Raw genomic sequence first — 19,299 nt, forward strand, 5'->3', positions numbered from 1 at the left:
CTTCTCAAGGTAACGGTCTTGTTCGCGTGATTGAGTCTATTGTTGGTTCGGCTGTGTGTGCTCGGATGGAAGGAGCGGAGGGGGAAGGGGAGGTGTAGGGCTGGTTTGAGGAAGGGAGGGGTGGTGTGTTGGAGAGATGGTGGTGGGGTTTGTTTGGCAAATATATGGAATGAATGTTTCAAGAGGATGTTCAGTTTACTCGCTGACTTCTAAAGCTTGAATGGCGTGGCCTTCTCAAAGTGATGGTCTCGGTCGCGTGATCGAGTCTATTGTTGGTTTGGCTGTGTTTGCTAGGATGGAAGGAGCGGAGGGGGAGGGGGTGGTGCAGGATTGGTGTGAGGAGGGGGGAGTGGTGGTGAGTCGGGGAGATGGAGGTGGGGTTGTTTGTGTTATGGAAATTCTGACAAATATATGGAATGAATGTTTCAAGTAGAATGTTCTTTTTCTCGCTGACTTAATTTAAATTGTGAGTGGGGTTCATAAACTGATGTAAAGTGATGTGGATGCTCTCGAGAACGTTGAGCAAGGTGCTTTTTTGCTCATAATGCAAGATCTTCAGGTCTTTATCTAATGAAGTGTATTAGTGGCTGGATGCTTTATGATGTTCACTCATACGATTATATTTGAGAGCGTTGCGATGTTCCGCGTATCTTATGACAAAATTGCGGCCTGTTTGACCTATGTAGCTGGAATTACAGGATTGGCATTTTAATTTGTAAACTCCAGAGTTCAAATATTTGTTGTTGATGTTGCTGTTGTTATTGTTGACAGTGTGTTGATTGAAAATGAGTTTGGAGTTGGTGTGGGAGGTTCTGTAAGCTATTTTGATGTTGTATTTCTTGAAAATATTAGAAATTTGGTAAATGCTACTATTATTGAAAGTGAATGTGGAAAATTTTTCTTTAGGAGCAGAATCATTTACTAGGGTAGTCTTGGGTCTGCTTTTGTATCTACTGATGATTCTGCTGATGAAGGTTCTATTGAAACCCTTGTGTTCTGCAATATTGTAGATGGTATTAATTTCCTTTTGTAATTATTGCGAGATAAAGGGATAGTTAATGCTCTGAGAACCATGCTATTGTAAGCTGCTTTTTTATGTATGTCTGGGTGCACAGAGGTCTGATGGATGATATTGATGGTATGGGTGGGTTTCCTGTATATATTGAAGGATAAAGTGTTGTTGCTGTTGCGCATAATGGTTTAGTCCAGGTAATTAAGGGCTTTATTGTTTTCTGACTCTATGGTGAATTTTATATGTGGGTCAATGGAGTTGAGAAATCCAAGTACTGTGTTGCTGTTAGTAACGTGGGAGTCTAAAATAACAAACGTGTCATCTACAAACGTGTCCAGTGTTGAATGCCATTGATCTTGCCAATGATGTGAGAATGCTCGAAATGATCAATGTAGATATCTGCAAGGATTCCTGAAGCTGGTGACCCCATGGGAAGACCTATCTGTTGGTAAATGACATTATTGAAAGTGATGAAATTGTTTTTCAAAGTAAATTCCAGAATCTGAATAAATTCATCTATTTTGCCTATACTTAAATTGCTGAATTTGGAGGGATTATTCTTGATCAATTGTACGGTGTTGTTAACGAGAACATGAGCGTACATGTTAATAATATCAAAAGAATGAAGAGTGTGGTGTTAGGATAAATTAAAGTGTTTAATCTTGTTGCAGACTTCTAAGGAGTTCTTTACTGATGTGTTGGCTTGAAAACGATAGTGTGACTTGGGAATTTGTGAATGAATCGAGATACTTCATAGGTCGGACTGTTTCTGAAATTGGTAGTGGGTCTTATGAGGACGTCTGCTTTATGGATCTTGGGTAGTGCTTTGGCTGTGGGAAGCTTCGGATTCATGATAATCATTTTGGATTTTTCAAGGTCATTAAACAGAAATGAAATGTTCTTGATGATGGTTTTTAGGTCTCTTTGTATTTTATTAGTTGGATCTTTTTTATAGTTTATGAAGTTGTCTGCAAAAAACATGTGTGCTTTATTAACATAGTTACTTTTGTCCATGATTACATTAGCATTTCCTTTTATTACATAAAATCAGTTTCATGGTCCGTATCGCACTTCAATAGATTCACAATTAAGTATTTATTATTTTCCACCTAGTCGATACAATGATTGCTTAAGGCAATTAACATTTATGTTAATTTTAAGGACACTTCCTCTTAAGCATTTTTGTCAATTTTATATATTTTTCATCTAAACAGTGTTATGTGGCTGAAGATGTTGATAAAATACGAAACATGTACCACTTAACAATTAAATTGCCTTAAGCAATCATTGTATCGACTAGGTGGAAAATAATAAATACTTAATTGTGAAGCATTTCCTTTGTCAGCTTTTGTTATAATTAAGTCGTTTTGTTTGACTTTTATCTTTAGTTTGTTTACTTTAGCTACGTGCACTGTGTTGGGTTTAATGGTTTGTTGTTGATTAAGGATGGAAGATAGCTTGTGTTTGACTTCATATTGGATCTCTTCTTGTATATTTATTGGTAATTTATTAATGGCCAATTCAGATTCAGCTATGGTGGAAATTAAATTATCACGGTTAGAAGGATTGCCCCAATTATGTTTAGGTCCCTTGCTCAGCACATCAAGATCATCGGCATCAAGAATGATTTTACTTAAGTTTACTACAGGTTGGTGAAAATCATTAGGCCTTGTGTTATTTGAGTTGTTATATTTGCTAAGCATTGTTTTTGTTTTTGAAAGAGCATTCCATTTCTTGTCAAGTGTGTTTTGTTTCTTTAACAAAGTGAGGTTAAGTTTGTTGGAGACGTGTAATTGAAAGGACGTCCATTCGAGGGGGCAAAGGAGAGTGGAAACTTCTAAATGAGTTTCATATAGTTTGTGGTATATTATAAGTGATACGAATCCATGTGATGATGAGGTGGAAGATAAAAATGTGCCCCAAAGTGTTCAATAGAGTTTGACTCTTGTACAGGCAACAAACATGGCATGTAGTGTTCAGGACTTTCTTTTGTTAAAAAGTGCTGTACTAGAATCTATGTTAAATTCAGGTGCAGTGGTTGCTGACTACCTTGAATATTCAGTTGTGTCTGGGAGTGTTCAGAAGAAAATCAGACTTTTTCAAAAATTAAAGTCGAGGACATAACAGTACAGGGTAAAATATGAGATGCTGAAAACTTCTTGCTAGTAGGCTACGTGTATTTTATATCATTGCTTCATGTGTATATATATGTATCCTAATTTTCCTTTCATTTAATACATGCAGTATGTATGTATGTAAGAATTCATGTTGAAATAACATAGATTCCTCAACAGGTTTAGCAGTGGGCGAGTTCTTCAGAATTGACCTATTTCAGTGTAACAAAATTTTACCATAAATTAATTTCTGAGGTCCCCAAAATTTTGTTGAACTGGTATTCTACTGTATATAGAGAAGAGTTATTTCATTAGGTGGGTGCCTTGTTAAGCATACTAGTTTGAGGAGTGTTTGTTCAAAATGTGTTATTTCCACTGTTTTTAAAAATTATGCATTGCAGTACGTAGTTGAATACTATCGAATGCCATATGCATTGCAGACCAAAAAGTTGTAAAACTTTCTTGTGTAAACACACCCCTCACAACATGAACAGGGTCAAAATGTCCTATGTGTATTGTGAACATCGATGTGTGTTGGGAATCATTGAATGAAAGTCGGGAACAAACAAGACTATTTCCTCCGCATTATGGGTGGTAGGAAAGATATTCCCATTCAAAAGGGCATTTTTGCTATGGGTTTTCATTGACGTATTTAAAGTATGAGAGCTGTACCAGACACGGGGCATAATGTGTGTGGCAACACCTGTTGACAGGCAAGTATACTCTTGGCCGTAAAGACACGGTATGGCACAATTAACTTCTTACAAATTGTACAAAATTGTGTTAATTATCCTTCTAGTCAATACTTAATATTACATCCACTTAAGGTGAAATTTTAGATAGACACGTTTCAACCCATCATAGGGTGATTCTCAGTAAAATATATATAATGAACTAAAAACATTAGAGACAATATGAAGTGCTTGCTAAAAGAAAAAAATTCTTAAAAAACATGATGAAAATTTAAAATTTGAGGTGGTGGTCATTAAAACCATTTTTGAGCTGTAGGTCTTTTTGTTGTAATATCGTACCCTGATGTAGTTCAACTGTATCTGTACACTATTGATTTGGATACGCCTTGCTGTGATCACTACATGTTCGTACTTGTATGATGGTAAAGTAATACCATTGTGCACTAATGGTGAGGTAGATGTGTCTTCATATTTTTTGGTAAGCTGTATGGAGTCAGAAAACACGGGTAGTACAAGCAGGGCACGTGACACTAGAAAACAGACTGTTCAACTTCAATAACAATTTATATAATGTCAGCCTATGACTGAACACAATAATTAAGTCAACAAGTGTAGAGATACAGTTGAACTGCATCGGGGGACGAGAATATTACAACAAAAAGACCTCCAGTTCAAAAACTGTTTTAATGACCACCACCTCATATTTTTAATTTTCATCCTGTTTTTTAAGGAAGAACATCTTAACAATCATAACATATTGTGTGTCTAATGTTTTTAGTTTATTATATATTTTTTACTGAGGATGACCCTATGGTAGGTCTAAACATGTCTATCTAAAATTTCATCTTAATTGGATATATGACTAGGAGGATAATTAACACAATTTTGTACAATTTATAACAAGTTCAACCACCAATACAGATCTAACATGAGATTTATAGTCTGTAATGACACAACGAACTCATAGTTTGGATGCGCCTTGCTGTGATCACTACACGTTCATACCTGTATGATGGTAAAGTAATACTATTGTATACTAATGGTGAGGTAGACGTGTCTGTCGATATGTTTTGGTAATCTGGCCATTATGGTGAAGATTATTAATAGTAAGCTAATTTAATGCGTTAGTGGACCGTATGTAACAAACATTATGCAATGATCATACACAGACATTGTGGAGATGCTGATTGTGGTTGATTACAATAAGCTGTGTGGCATTATGGAGAAATGGATTGTGATTACATTGAATGTGATGTGTGTGACGGTCGAGTGTCGTTCTCTTGAAATTATTGTATAACTTATCACAAATTGTTTAAAAAGTAGGTAAATCTATCATGTGTATATTGCTTTTTTGTTGTGTGCTATTTCCTCATTCTCATTCAAAAGAGGTCATTTCCGATTGCTAAACAAAAAGGACAATTTGTGTGGTACACGATAAAAAGGAACTATTTCCATTTTATTTGTGTATATTTTTATTAATATTAACGATGGAGTACCCATCATGTACATTTTGGATCACAGCATAGTTGTAAAAAGTTGTATCATACACGATCATGGGTACGTCCTAGGTGTCTTTTGTTATACGTTTCCTGCATTTTCCCCACAACTTTCTTATGGTGGAAATACAAATTTTTCAACAGACACTTCTCAATTGTTTGCTTCTCTATTTTGTTTTCTTAGTTTTAACATTGCAGTAACTTGTATAATAACAATATACGCCTCACTCCATCTTCTGAAAGACTGTCAAACTCTTTTACCATTAAATATGAAAATCAGGGTTTATGAAAACATTAGTTCTTTTAATATTCTGTTACTGTGATGGTAGAATCAGATGCAACTAATGCACAAATTAGGAAGTTATAACAGACCATGAATCCTGCATCAGATTACATTACGCCTTACTACAAGCAACTTTCAAGCAACTTTCTTTCCTAAAATGTGAGAAAATTGGAAATCTTCTTGCAGCCGTCGTCGTGTTCAGATCTGTACCTATGAGATCTCCCTATTTCGTGTCCTCAACATTTTATTACCTTTAGTCGTTTTACCAGCATAATACATGCTCTGTTACCACCCTTACCATTCTTTTAGCAGGTCAACTGCCTGTAATCACTAATTTATTGTGAAGGGAACTAGATTAAGTGTCAGGAAATTAAAAGTATGTGTAAAAATGTGGTAAAGGAAGAAAAGAAAAAAATGTTGGGAGAGATTCACACAAGAGTTGGAAAAGGATGGAAATGGTGGAAAAATAATGTATGGATTGGTAAAAAAAATTAAGAGAAAAGAAAAAAATCTACACAAATCAAGTGAAGCAAGAGAGTGGAAATGTAATAATAGACCCACAGGAGATAAAGAATAGGTGGAAAGACTATTTTGATAAACGTGCTAAATGTGAGAAGTGATGTAGAAGAGAGTGTAGTGGTAAATGAGGATGATCCAGAAATGGAGATTGTTATTGCATTGGCAGAGATGGAAATGACTGTTAAACAAATGAAAACAGGAAAAGCAGCAGGGATGGATGAAATTATTTATAACAGAAGGACAAAAATGTGGAAGCGGGATCTAAGTGGCACTTCTATTTACCCAAACAAGCACTGTTTATTGGGAACCAACTGATTGTTGCTCATACGGGAATGATTTAGGTGTCACAGCAGATAGGTGCTGCAACGTAGGCTGTTTTATATACAAAAATCAATTTATTTCTACTCCTTTCATAAAGAGTCACAATATATGAAAAACAGTGACCGTGTTCATGGTTGCAAAAGTTTCTTTAGAACTAAAAAAAACACACACAATAATAGAACAAAACTTTAAAAATAAAACAGAGTATAATTCCCAAAGGGGGGGGGGGGGGGGGGTAAAATTAAGCGATCAGTATATCATTAGACATACTGTAGTTCACATTCACAAGAACAAAATACCTCCATAGTAACTTCTTTGTTCTGGCAAGATATACTGCAGCATGTCGGTCAAGTCTTTCTTTTTTTCTCTCTGAGGGATGGGGCTTGTGATATGCGTTTGGAAATTGCTCTGGTATAACTAGGAGTTTCGAGGTCACATTCTTTCTTTTCAGTGAAACTAAGTGGTGTGAATTCCATGGCTCGAACATGTGAGTTTTACGTGCACGTATGGAATTATTCATCTGAGCTTAACTGAAGCTGCATTACTGTAGTGATTTTGAGGTGTGGGTCTCTCTTTATCCCTTTTTCAACGTGTCCAGAATGAAGAAAGTCCTCTCTACTCATCATTGTCACTTCAATTGCCACTTCACTGTGGCAAATATTTCCAGTAGTTGAGTTGGAATTTGCATTGAACTTCGGCAAAGTGTTCATTCCAAGAGGGTAAAGCCCCTGTCGCACAGTAGAAATGAATGTCCCGATACAAGGAATTTTTGTTCAGGTGTGGTGAAATAGCCCAATTGAATTAGGTACAGCAGTAGAGATACAATCTGCCAGTTGTTGTTGTTGTTGTTGTTTCCAATATGTCTTGTTGGACCAAAGGATTAATTTCCTTCCTGTATGAGGGGAAAGAATAGAGAAGTGGGACCTCACATATTTTAAGAGACAGGATGCAACTTCGTTGGAACCTCTTTTTCCAATAGTCTCATTCATAAGAACATATTCACTCCACCTGTACCTGCATTATGGACAGCCACATTGTAGCACGAAAGCTAGCATTAATAGAACATTGAACTGTGAGTGAGTTTAGGTAAAAATATAATCTGTTGCAGGTCAGTACACACTACAATGACGTTCACATTTTCCTTTGATGTATTGTGTCATTTGCTAATGTTGTGTAGCCTTTCTCAGCCCTTTCTCACTCTCTCTGTTTATCTTCTCTGCCTCCTCGGGTGTCTCAGCGGCAAGCTGTTTCACATATAGCTTATCACAGTACTTGCCAGTATCTTCTGTTGACCGCACTTTAACTAAAAATTGTTGTGGAAAACATTTCAGTAGAGCCAAAATTTTACTTTAGAATCACTATCTTTTTCTAAAACTTGTTGGTATATTGCTTTCAATGAAAGGTTTGGGCTGAGATATTCAGAGTTCCCAATATTCTTCCTGCGAGAATAATGATTTTCATATGTTGGAAATGAGGCGATATGCTCCCGAATAAGTTGCTTATCGTCGTCTAATATTTGGTGTGGCTAATTTCTATGTAATTCCCGTCTATCTTTTGGGCTGCATATTGCACTCTTCATTTTCTTCTCTCAGTTTTGTACACGTTTATGACTAACAGCACAAACGTCACACAGTGTCTTCTGGCACACGCGTAAACGTTTTCGTGAATGGAAATTGTATAAATATATGTGGCACTTCATGTGGATTCGTCAGTATCTGCCCCTGTTCTACGTTGAACTGGAACAAGTGACATTCGTGCAATAAGGATTGCTGATTGCTGATCATAGCTCCCAGCATAGTACGCTCTAAAGAGATCGTCCTGTGCAGGGGTGAGTGTATCATATCCTTCATACCGGCATTTACATATTTTATTCTGTAACAATAAAACAGGAAACAGTGTCTTAGTTTTGAAATATGCACTGAAAGCACCATCTGTAGACTATTATATTTTTTTAAGTAATGGAAAAAGTAACAAATGTATTAACGATTACGTATAAAATACGCGTTGAACTAAGTAGGCTACAATGAATAAATCATTAAGAGGAATTTATGCTCAATAATGCGTCATCTTGTTCTAAATAGCCATAGAGAAATAATATCTTAGTTAACTATACTCATTCTCTACTTTCCAATATGCAAACACGAAACTCTTTTTAAAACGAGCTGGAATGAGGAGTTACGGAGGAATTGGTCATGGCCTGTTCGAAGGGGACTACCCGTGCTGTTGCCTGAGAAACACAGCAAACCACGAACTCGGTAAACCGGTTCTGGTGCTTTTCTCCATGGAACTGCTACACCTTGAAGCATATGCCAAGCCAGCATTCCTAAGATGTTTGTGCTTGACCTCCTTCCACTCATTCACATTGCATTTGCGTTTCCTAATTGAATTTTCATGCTTTAATGCATTCGTCACAAGCAAAGAACTATGCTCCACAATCTTGGACTGGAGTTAGATCCCTTTTCCACACTAGACAGAAGTTCTCCAACCCCTAGCACAGTGACAAGTTCCAAATTCTTCCGCATGACTATGCCACTATGCAGGAACATGCATACAGATTCTTATTCCGATGAAACATTACTTTCGGAAAAAAATGTGGGTTCAATCACTTTTCGGTGCATTGCTTCAATTAGGGATGAATAAACAAACAGAAAATAAATTAAAAAAGGAGAAAAATTATTTGAGACTCACCTCTATAGTGAAATGTACTGTATATCTAATGTCTGATGTAGAACAAACACTGACATGTGAGAGGAAGCACATAGACCATGAAAACAAAGGAGTGAATAGGGAACAAGCACCCACATGTTGTAGGAAGCAGGCAATGGAAACAAAGAGGTTGATGGGGATGGGGGGATAAAGAAGGGGAGAGAAGGGGTGTCCAAGGTGGGGCTAAAGGATGTGGAAAGAAATACTGCTGCTGAGAAGGGATTTTAAAGATATTATAAAAGAAAGAATTCTTTTTGTATGAGACATGATTACTAAAGATAGGAAATAAAAGGTCAAATAAAATGTTTGATTTCTCTGAAATCTAAACTTCAATATAAATGAGCCAAACTTAGCACACAGAGGCGAAATGCTGGCAACCAGGAATGAGTTAGCTGGAAAATTGATAATGTCCAATAATGGACCAACTATATTGGTATTATAAATTTACTCATTCAGAACAAATATTTCAAATTCCCAATGGGAATCACCATCTTTATCATCTGATGGTCAGGCAGGCATCAATTTTTTAAAATGAGACAAAGTGCATTGGCATTGCCGGTGGCTTCAAGTACCCTACGCAATGGCCTCCACGGTATGCACTAGCCATGCATCTTGGTAGGTGTGCTATTTACCAACTGATGAGCCCAAATTAGCACACTGGGGCAAAACGCTGGCAGCCAGGAATGTGTTAGCTGGAAAATCTATAATGTCCAATAACGGACCAACTATATTGATATTATAAATTTACTCATTCGGAACAAATATTTCAGATTCCCTGTGGGAATCAACATCTTTATCATGGGGCAGTGATGAATCACCGTCCAAGGTACTACCCAAGTTGTTAGCTTGTTATTATATGTATTTTAATGTTATAATTATTCCTGAAACATTGTCTTTATCTGATATACATACGTTTTAGTTATCACATGATCTGTTTAATTTTTAATTTGGCTGAAGATGGCCACTATGTGCCTGAAACTAGGCGCAAGACTAACGTGATATTATTTACTTGATATATTGTACTGAAAAGGTCAATTTATTTCTTACAATTGCACTTCAGTACGGAACAGAAATGAAATTTATAGGTTATAATTGTGATTTGTTGTCACAAGGTCACTTCCTTGCCCCCTCTATGCGATGACGCATTGCTGTCGTATTGATTGTGTTGTGTCGTAACACTACCGTGGATAAGAGGCAATTAATAAGCAAAACTTTCCGTGAAACTGCTGAATGGAATTAGCATCACAATTCGCACCATAACAGATTCGTTCTAGATAAATTTTGAAAATATCTTGCAGCCAATTGTTGTGCTATATGTAACAATGATAAATAGTTATTTATATTGGCTTGCATTTCTTTCAATCTGTTTCCTTATGCACAAAATTAAGGAAAAATGACAAGAAAAACTTAGTAAAAATGTAAATTAAACTTACTGTAATTTAGTGTTAATTGTTACGGGGATACCCCTGGAGCAGAAAGAGGTTACAGAAGGTGCCAGGGTGAATGGGTCTAACTACAATGTTAAGAATAGAATTTAAAACTTAAACTGAAGGTTATATTTTCAGAACTTAAAACATAACAATTTTTTCATGACATTATTACAAGTACAAGTAACAATCGTTTAACAAGATTGGGAAAAATTCCAAGATTCAGAACCGTAACACTTTGGGCTTTAAGCCCCTAGTTTTACAATTTTACAAAAGGAAGAGGTATTATTTAATGAGGGGCAGAAATCCCCTATTTCAAGAGCACTTGCTCCCAAAATACAATATCTAGCCTTCCACAGGCACTCGTTACAATCACAGAATTTGAAAAAGAGCTAACAGGCTCTCAGTTTCTTACTGCCTACTCAAGGCAACATTACATCACTCTCTGGTCTCTCAACCCACCATTTACAAAGTTGAACTTACTTTTACAGGGGTATTAAATACCCAACCTACTGGGTCTTCGTGGAATAAGAATAACAGGTTAAATTAGTGGCCCGAACACAAAAATGAATGGAGGCATCTTCTTGCACTCCTAGATATGAACCCCCCCCCAAAAAAAAAAAAACTAAGGGGCTCTAGGCCGATGAAACACGGGGTATTCCCAAACTACTGAGGTGACTAGTATAGAAATTACATTACCACATTACAGAATGAAAAACAGTTATAAAAACATAGTCACCCAAACCAAGATGAAGGGGAGCTCGAGAGGCTATAGGCTATATCACTATATCCCCGATTTACAGTTAAAGATTTATGAAGTTTTTACATGAGCCGGCAGAAAGTTACATTTTTAGAAAGGTAGGTTATATAGTTAACGATTTGGACCTTTCCCTCAGGTTAAACTGCGGAGTTAGCAAGAAAAAAGATGTTATGTGGCAATTACCTTGTAGGTGTACTGCTGACTGATGAAAGCGGCAGCCCGCCTCCTGCTTTGACACACACTCAGAAGATGGCGATCAATTGGCCAAGAAACGTGAAAATCCGCGGTTTATATACCCTCAGGGAAGGTTCGAGACCATTCAAAATTAAACTAGCCACACCTTCTCAAGTTTATTGGTTAATTTCAAAGTTACACTCAGAATTGAAGAAGAAGCCGGTGATAGGTGGAAAAGTAATTACAAAAATTAGGGATTGGCTAGATTCAACTCTGGCGGAAATAAAAAGGAAATATTGCCAACCCAAAAATAAATGAACATCATTCAGTTACAACAACCTATAAATAGAAAACTTCTTTAAATTATGACTTCTTACACTTTGCTTCAGGGTGCGTGATCATAGTTTTTTAGTGGTGTCATTTATGGGAGAATGTCCAAACTACTTGATGAATGGCAAACAAAACAAGTAGAAATTCACTTAGGTTAGGAAACAGCACAGTAACAAAATTACTCCATATTTTAGTAGTGACCTCTTCTGATTAAAGGTGTAGTTTTCAGTTTCACTGTTTTACCAATAGAGGAGTTCATTTAGCTAGTTTTGAATGCGCGGCGTTGAGGTGTACCTCCCGGTACATTAATAATTAATTTTTATTTTGGCTGAAGATGGCCACCAAGTTCCTGAAACCCATTACACCCTGTAATTTCTACAATAGCTGCATCAAGCTTTTTCAGAATACTGTAATAGAATAATTAATAAAATATGTATTTGGTCTCGGTGTAAATGCCAAACACAGAAACTTTAAATATCTGCGGAAGTAATTTATATTTAGAACTTTATGAAAAATGCACCTGATTATTGTAACTTTTACAGAACAGAAAAGAATAAATTAATGAACTGAAAAGTTGGTCCTCTAAACATTCCAACTATTCTGCAGTTCCAATACATTTCTGTTGCTTAGTGCAATATTCTCATTTCGCGGATAGCATTCTGAAGTAGCATTCCATCATTTTTCGTGCCACTAACAGTTTCTTATTAAATACGGTAGCTCCTTCTCTTCATCTAGATGTTTGATTCTGTGGTCTCCCATTTTCACATCAGGCTGCACCTTGCTATTTGTTTTACGTCGCACCGGCACAGATAGGTCTTATGGCGAAGGCTGTACCTTAATTAAGGCCACGGTCACTTCCTCCCCCTCCTAGGCCTTTCCTGTCCCATCATAGCCATAAGACCTGTCTGTGTTGGTGCGACATAAAGCAAATAATAATAATATGTTTGGGAGCATTTGGTTTCAACAAATTCTTTAAAAAATGTTATGCCTCATCATTAATGAAGACATAAGGCTTCTCTTAATAGAACTCTGGAGAAATTGCCATAGCATATGTATTCAACAATACCCCAGCTGCCACCAGCACCATTTCAGGATACATCAGAAGGAAATAAATTGCACCAAAGCCATTAATACAAATCTAATTAGTTAATTTTGTTATAGTTTTTTTATTTGATTAACCAAGTTCATTTAAACCTATTATTATTGTTATTAGCAGTTGCAGTATTTTTTGTTTATGAAGTAAGTGTTTATACATTTTGGACAACACATTCTATTTATTCTACAAAGAATTTGTATTTCGTACACGGTATGATTGAAAAGTGTTGCTGGGAGAATGAATGGAAAATCTTTGTTGTTGACAGGTTTCATTTGTAGTAAGCTATGTACATAAATTATAGTTAATTATTATCAGTTCTGCGAAAGTCACCATCAACCTTTCTTCGTCAATGACTGGTTGCTTATGTATGTTAGTGTGCACTCTTTGGATTGTAGGTTCTGCTAGTTTCAGTATATAATCAAACGTCGACTGAGACATGCTTGAACATTCATAAAATCTATCTGGGTACATTTTAAGCTCCTGATACAATTTATAGAATTCTTCCTGTTCGGTTCGTTCCTCAGTGACTGGATGTATGCTATATTTTCATCTCATACTAGAAAGTTCCCACGTCCCTACTGCATTACTTGCAGATAAATCACTGTCACTGTTAGTCTGAAAACATCTCAATATTACGATAGTATAGTCACCTTTAGTGTTCTCTAAAACCAACTTGCTTACTGACTAAATATTATTACTCGTTGTGTTAAACGACGGGAAGTGTGGTGAGGAGAAATGCTTCTGTATGTTAGGCTGAGGCAAGGTGCAAGGTGCATGGCAAGATGCGCTGCGAGATGAACAACTCCAACATGTTTTTGGCCTAAGTTAAAGCTCATCAGCAACATCGCTGGGAAATAAGGGCACCGCATGCACTTTCTAGTACAGCTTTCAAAGCCTTGCAACCAGGGGTGCACTGGTTTCGGAACGCACAGGCGAAAGGTTGCAAAATGAGTCATTGAGAATCTAATTCATAAAAAAAAATAAAAAAAAAACTTGGAGTTAATTTTTGCTCTTATCATTGCTAAACATCATTATGAATTGGAAGTATTGACTGCTCTGGAATGTGTGTGAGTGCGTGGGTGCATGCGTGTGCAAACGCATGAAGCATATATTTGTAATTATAGATTATTACAGAAACCTTTGTGCAGCCTTCAAATTAAAGCAATTTTTTTTCACTGAACTGCATGGTAACAGATGTGGAAAGAAAATTTTCAATGAGTAGAAACTTGGTGCATGACTGGCGGATTTAAAAGAAGCTGAAAAACACAAACTATTCTAGACACGAGTTTAGATATCCGGAAACAGGAAGTGTCCAAATATTGACGAAGTGTTCGTATACGTCAGTGAAATACGTATCATTGGCAGCAGTGTATCATATGAAATGTTAAAAATGAAGGCACAGAAGGTAGCACACGATCACAACGTTCCTATAACTCAGTTTAAGCCGAGTTGTGGGTGGTCATGAGGTTCATGCGTCGATACAATCTGTCGTTGCAAAGGCAAACAACACTGTGTCGAAGATTGTCTGTGATTACAGGACAAGATTGCAAATTTTCATTGATTTGTCTTAAGTTTGCACCAGAAAAATTTATACTTACTTTCTCAAATTGGTAATGTTGATCAGGTTCCAGTCTTTTTCGATACTGTATGCCTCACAACAGCACTATTGCACTATAAGTATCGTGGAGTGTATTTATGAAAGGCAGCGGTAGTGGGAAATTATGATGCACGGCAATGCTTGCCATTACAGCTGATGAAAGAAAGTTGCCGCCTACATAGCAAATACAGTTTCCCTATGGAATTCGTGTACAAGTGCAACCAAAGAATTGGATGGTTGTAGAACTCATGCTGGACTGGGTTAAAACTGTAGGATAGAAGATCCATTGCAATACTGAAACAGCCAGCCAGCTCTGCTTATTTTGGATAGATTCCTAGGTCACCTCGTGAATGAAGTGAAGCACCTTCTCATTGAAAATAAGACAACAGGTAGTCATTCCCGGTGGCCTAACATGACACCCACTGGAAATATTAGGCATCCATCCTTCAGCTAATTATGTTCGTGGGCAATGAAGAGTTGCGAGCGACCTTATACCACCTGAACTAGTCTCCAAGAGCTTCAAAAAGATTTGGATTTCGAACGCACTAGATGGATCTGAAGATGACGCTGTGTGGCAGTGACGAGGAATCTGATACTGGTGTGAGCAACAGCAAGCATGACACATCAGATACCGAAACCAGCGATTACGACACGGAAGATTTCGAGTAAATTGTTTATCAGGAAGTCTGTATTTCACAATAATGCAATAATTTTTTGCTAGTGTAATATTTTAACTTTAATGCTCTGACTGATGACAATGTAATAAGTTCATTTTTATTTTCAATTCGGAGAAACGTTTGCCGAACTGTTGCGAATAAATTATGAATTTTTATTTGAACTGTTTTAATTATTTTGATGCATATTACCCGCACCTTAAACATGTAAAAATACAATTTAGTTATAAATTATTTTTTTCAGTAATGCAAATACTGGTATTAAAATATTCTTTGCGTAATGGTTGTATCGTACTATTTTTTCGAAAATTTTGCTACAAAAAGTGCGACGATTATGTGGTTGAATACGGGAATATTAAAAAATGGTATTTATTTAATTCTCGAATTTACAACAGCAAAAATCTTTTTATTTAAATATTAGAAACCATATCAAATTGTGTTTGAAGTTTTTGAACTTTTCATGCTACTTATTTTTAATTTTGAAAAAAGTTTTTCTTTGTTTAATACATATGTTTTAATTGTTCCCAGATGTTTGTGTTGCTGAACACAGCCCATGTTCCCCAAGAAAAGCGCGTGTACCTACCATTACTTTTAGAGTCTCTGTTGGAATTGCCCATCAAGCGTGGAGATGTGCTTGTTCCATATGAGGACATTGTAGCAGAACTAGAGACGGATACTGTTGCGTCAGTTACTCGAATTGGTCTTGAGGCTACTTCTAGGTTTCAGTGTGGACCCTTCTCTCACACCGCTCTCCTTTCATTACAGGTCAGTAACTACTGCAAGTTAGTGGCATTCAAATGGCAGCTAGGAGCAGTAATGAGATACATTAATGGTTATCACACTCTTGCAAGACTGGCATAACACTAAAGTTACGACTCAGCATTTCTATATTTCTATTGCAGACATGCCATTTCTCCTGCTTTTCTTGTCTTTCCTTCTACAGTTTAATTGATATTGGAACATTACAACAAGGGCTTGGATTTGTATAATACTTTGTCGTATTTCTCTCCCGGTCTTTTTTCCCTCAAACTTCTGTTAAATTAATCACATATAGCTTTCATGAACACTATTTTATTGATCATATAAATGCATGTTTTACTATATTTTATTACCAAGTGATATTTGACTAGAAGTGGTAAAAAAAAGCATGTTTTTGGTTATAGATTTTGTTTGTGTTTGGTTATTTTTTATTTCCTTTCTTTAAAAATATTTTGTAGTTAAATTAAGTTTATGTTCGCAAAGTAGAAAGAACAAAAGAATGTTAGGAATGAGGCCAGTTTACGGCTAACTAGCCTCACCTACTCCTCCCTCTCCCCTCACAAATATTCCTTGTTGAGTAGTTCCAGCTCGCTGTTGCCAAGTAGTAATTCTGAGCAATTGGCAACTATATGTAGCCGGTGGCTACAATTAGCCTACGCAGTGGCCTCCACGGTATGCACTAGCCAGCATCTTGGTAGGTGTGCTAGATACCAACTGATGAGCCCAGCCTAGCACACGGGGGCAAAACGCTGGCAACCAGGAATGAGTTAGCTGGAAAATTTATAATGTCCAATAACAGACCATTTATTTTGGTACTATCTATGAGCATACCCATGAAAGGTTTGGTTGTGCAGAAGCCAGACAATTTCTTTTGTGAGAATCATTTCGTCTTATATACTGTGAAGTGCGATGCAGTTGTGCAGAACTCAAGTCTACTTTTAAGATGTTGAAAGTAAAGTGCTTTAATAGTGAAAAATTGTGCAGGTTTATTGAAGAATTTGGTTGAAAATACTGTAGTGCTGAATGGGAAATATTATTTTGGAGAATATTTGTGTAGTGAAACTTATGTCTCAGAAATATTCAATCCAAAAACATAGCAATACTGCTAAACTTTTCTCTCTCTCTTCTTTTTTGTAAATTGGTGAATATTAAAGTTTTCTGTGCAATTTTTGGATAATATTTTCTTTTCCACCATATTTTCAAATTATGATGTCACATTTTGATATTGCTAGGGCATACATACATACATACATACCCACATACATACATACATGCAGAAATCTAGAGCTTTTAGTGTTAGAAATCCGAGCCCTGTTAGTAACAGTGACTCAACATTAGATGCTAGATATTCTGTAGTGTGTATTCTGCTTGGTGTTACTCAGTGTGAACAACTTTGTTGCCTGGTTTCAAGTCCTATGCTCATGTCAGGGACATTAAATGTGATGAAATTAGTTCATAAATAAAATCTATGGTTCATGGTGTTGGTTCCCGTAGCCATGTCCTAGTGATGAACCATGGGGAGTGGTTGAGTGGCCTAGTAAGTGATCGTGCGAGTCAGAATACCGGTTGCTGTGGAATGAGAGTGGCCTAGTAAGTGATCATGCGAGTCAGAATACCGGTTGCTGTGGAATGAGAGTGGCCATCTTGGACATTATCTTGGTTCTCCTTCTGCTCAGGCGACTTGAACTCCCTGATCCAATGAACCTTGTTGGTGAAGCTATGCATATGAATGGACTTTGATAATGTGGTGTTGTGAGATGACTGGAGGAGGGTAGGTTGCATAGGAGAATTATAGATGTTCAGGTAAGATAGTTAACAAGTAAAATGTATATAGCATAAGAAACTAATGAAGGCCAGTGATTTACCATATAAGTGCACATGAAGCAAGTATCCATAAGAGAAACAAGTGTCCAAAGTTTTTGTCTACAACCTTCATCAGTGGAGGGTAGAGTAAGAATGGTGGGCACAATTGTTGAAAAGTTGAATCTGCTATGAGTTAGAGGGGGACTAGGCAAGATGAGAGTTGAAAAAAGGAGCAGTTATTTTAAGGCTGGATGCTTCCCGGGATCTGAAATTCCATTGTCTCAGCTATAGTCACCACTATTTTTATTCTCTCCTCCACTGATAGAGGCTGCAGTCGAAAATATTGGATCCATGTTTGTTTTATGTACTCTCTATCCATGTGTGCTTACATTAGTAAGCTTAAGTAGTTGCTTTCCATCTTTTTCCTTTTTTATGTCATCAGTGTCCCTCTCCAGTCACCTGGGTGTGCTTAACAAGCCACCTCCACTCCTTTCTATCCTTCCACTTTTCCTGCTCCATTACTTCTGCCACATCCAATCCAGCTTCTCTAATGTCTTTCCAGATCTGATCCATCCACCTTCTTCTTGGTCTTCCAACTGGTCTCTTTCCGTTATCTTCTTGCTACCCATTCCTTTCCCATTCTTTTTACATGTCCGAACAATCTCAGTCTTGCCTTCTGTATCTTCTATACTAGTGGTTCTAAATTTAGCTCTTCTCTGATTTTAATATTTTGAATTCTATCTCTTCTTGTCTTTTTAACTGATGTTCTTAAGAATTTCATTTCTGCTGCTTGGATCTTACTCTCTTGTCTCTTATTTGTTACCAGTGTTTCTAGTCTGTATGTTACAATTGGTATGAAATACTGTTTATATAATGTTAATTTCATTCTCTTGGGTACTTTGTCATCCCATAAAAGCTCTCTGACTTGATGATAAAATGTTGTACCATTACTTAGTCTGTTATTAATTTCAGTGTTGATTTCATTACTTCCATTAATGCTACCCAGATATGTAAACTGTTCTACATTCTCTAACTGTTCTCCGTCTATGTTCACTTGGCTTCTCTTTTTCTCTTTTCCACAGTGCATGACTACAGTTTTCTTTTTACTAATTACCATTCCAAACTCCAGATTTTCTTTCCATGTGTCCAGTCTCCTTTGTACTTCCTTTCTCCAAATCACCACATCATCTGCAAATACCAAAGCATTCACTTCATCACTACTGATACTCTGTTCTGTTTTACACGTTTTGTGTGTTCATCCATCAATATAATAAACAATAATGGCAACAGTGCACTTCCTTGCTTGAGACTTTTTTGTATAAAATGTTTCAATCACCACTCCCCACTCGTCCACTGCTTTTACTCTCATGATGCGACATTTTTATCTTGTTAATTAATGATTTTGGTACATTCCTTTTCAGTAGGCATTTCCATACATGTTTTCTCTTAAATGTATCATAAGCTTTTTCCAAATCCAGAAAAAAGAATATGGTTTCCTTGTTCATTTCCAGATTTTTTCCATTATCATTCGCACTG

The 19,299-nt window shown here is 36.7% G+C and overlaps 1 protein-coding gene across 1 annotated transcript in view; it reads left to right on the forward strand.

Moving 5' to 3' along the window:
* LOC136872570 (uncharacterized protein C05D11.1) overlaps positions 1-19,299 on the forward strand; it is a 318,276-nt gene that overhangs the window by 131,764 nt on the left and 167,213 nt on the right. Inside the window, exon 11 of the mRNA XM_067146371.2 lies at positions 15,730-15,966. Within this exon, the coding sequence (XP_067002472.2) occupies positions 15,730-15,966 (237 nt within the window). The remainder of the gene's footprint in view (positions 1-15,729; positions 15,967-19,299) is intronic.

Source organism: Anabrus simplex, chromosome 4 (assembly GCF_040414725.1).
Source record: "Anabrus simplex isolate iqAnaSimp1 chromosome 4, ASM4041472v1, whole genome shotgun sequence".
NCBI classification, from domain to species: Eukaryota; Metazoa; Arthropoda; class Insecta; order Orthoptera; family Tettigoniidae; genus Anabrus; species Anabrus simplex.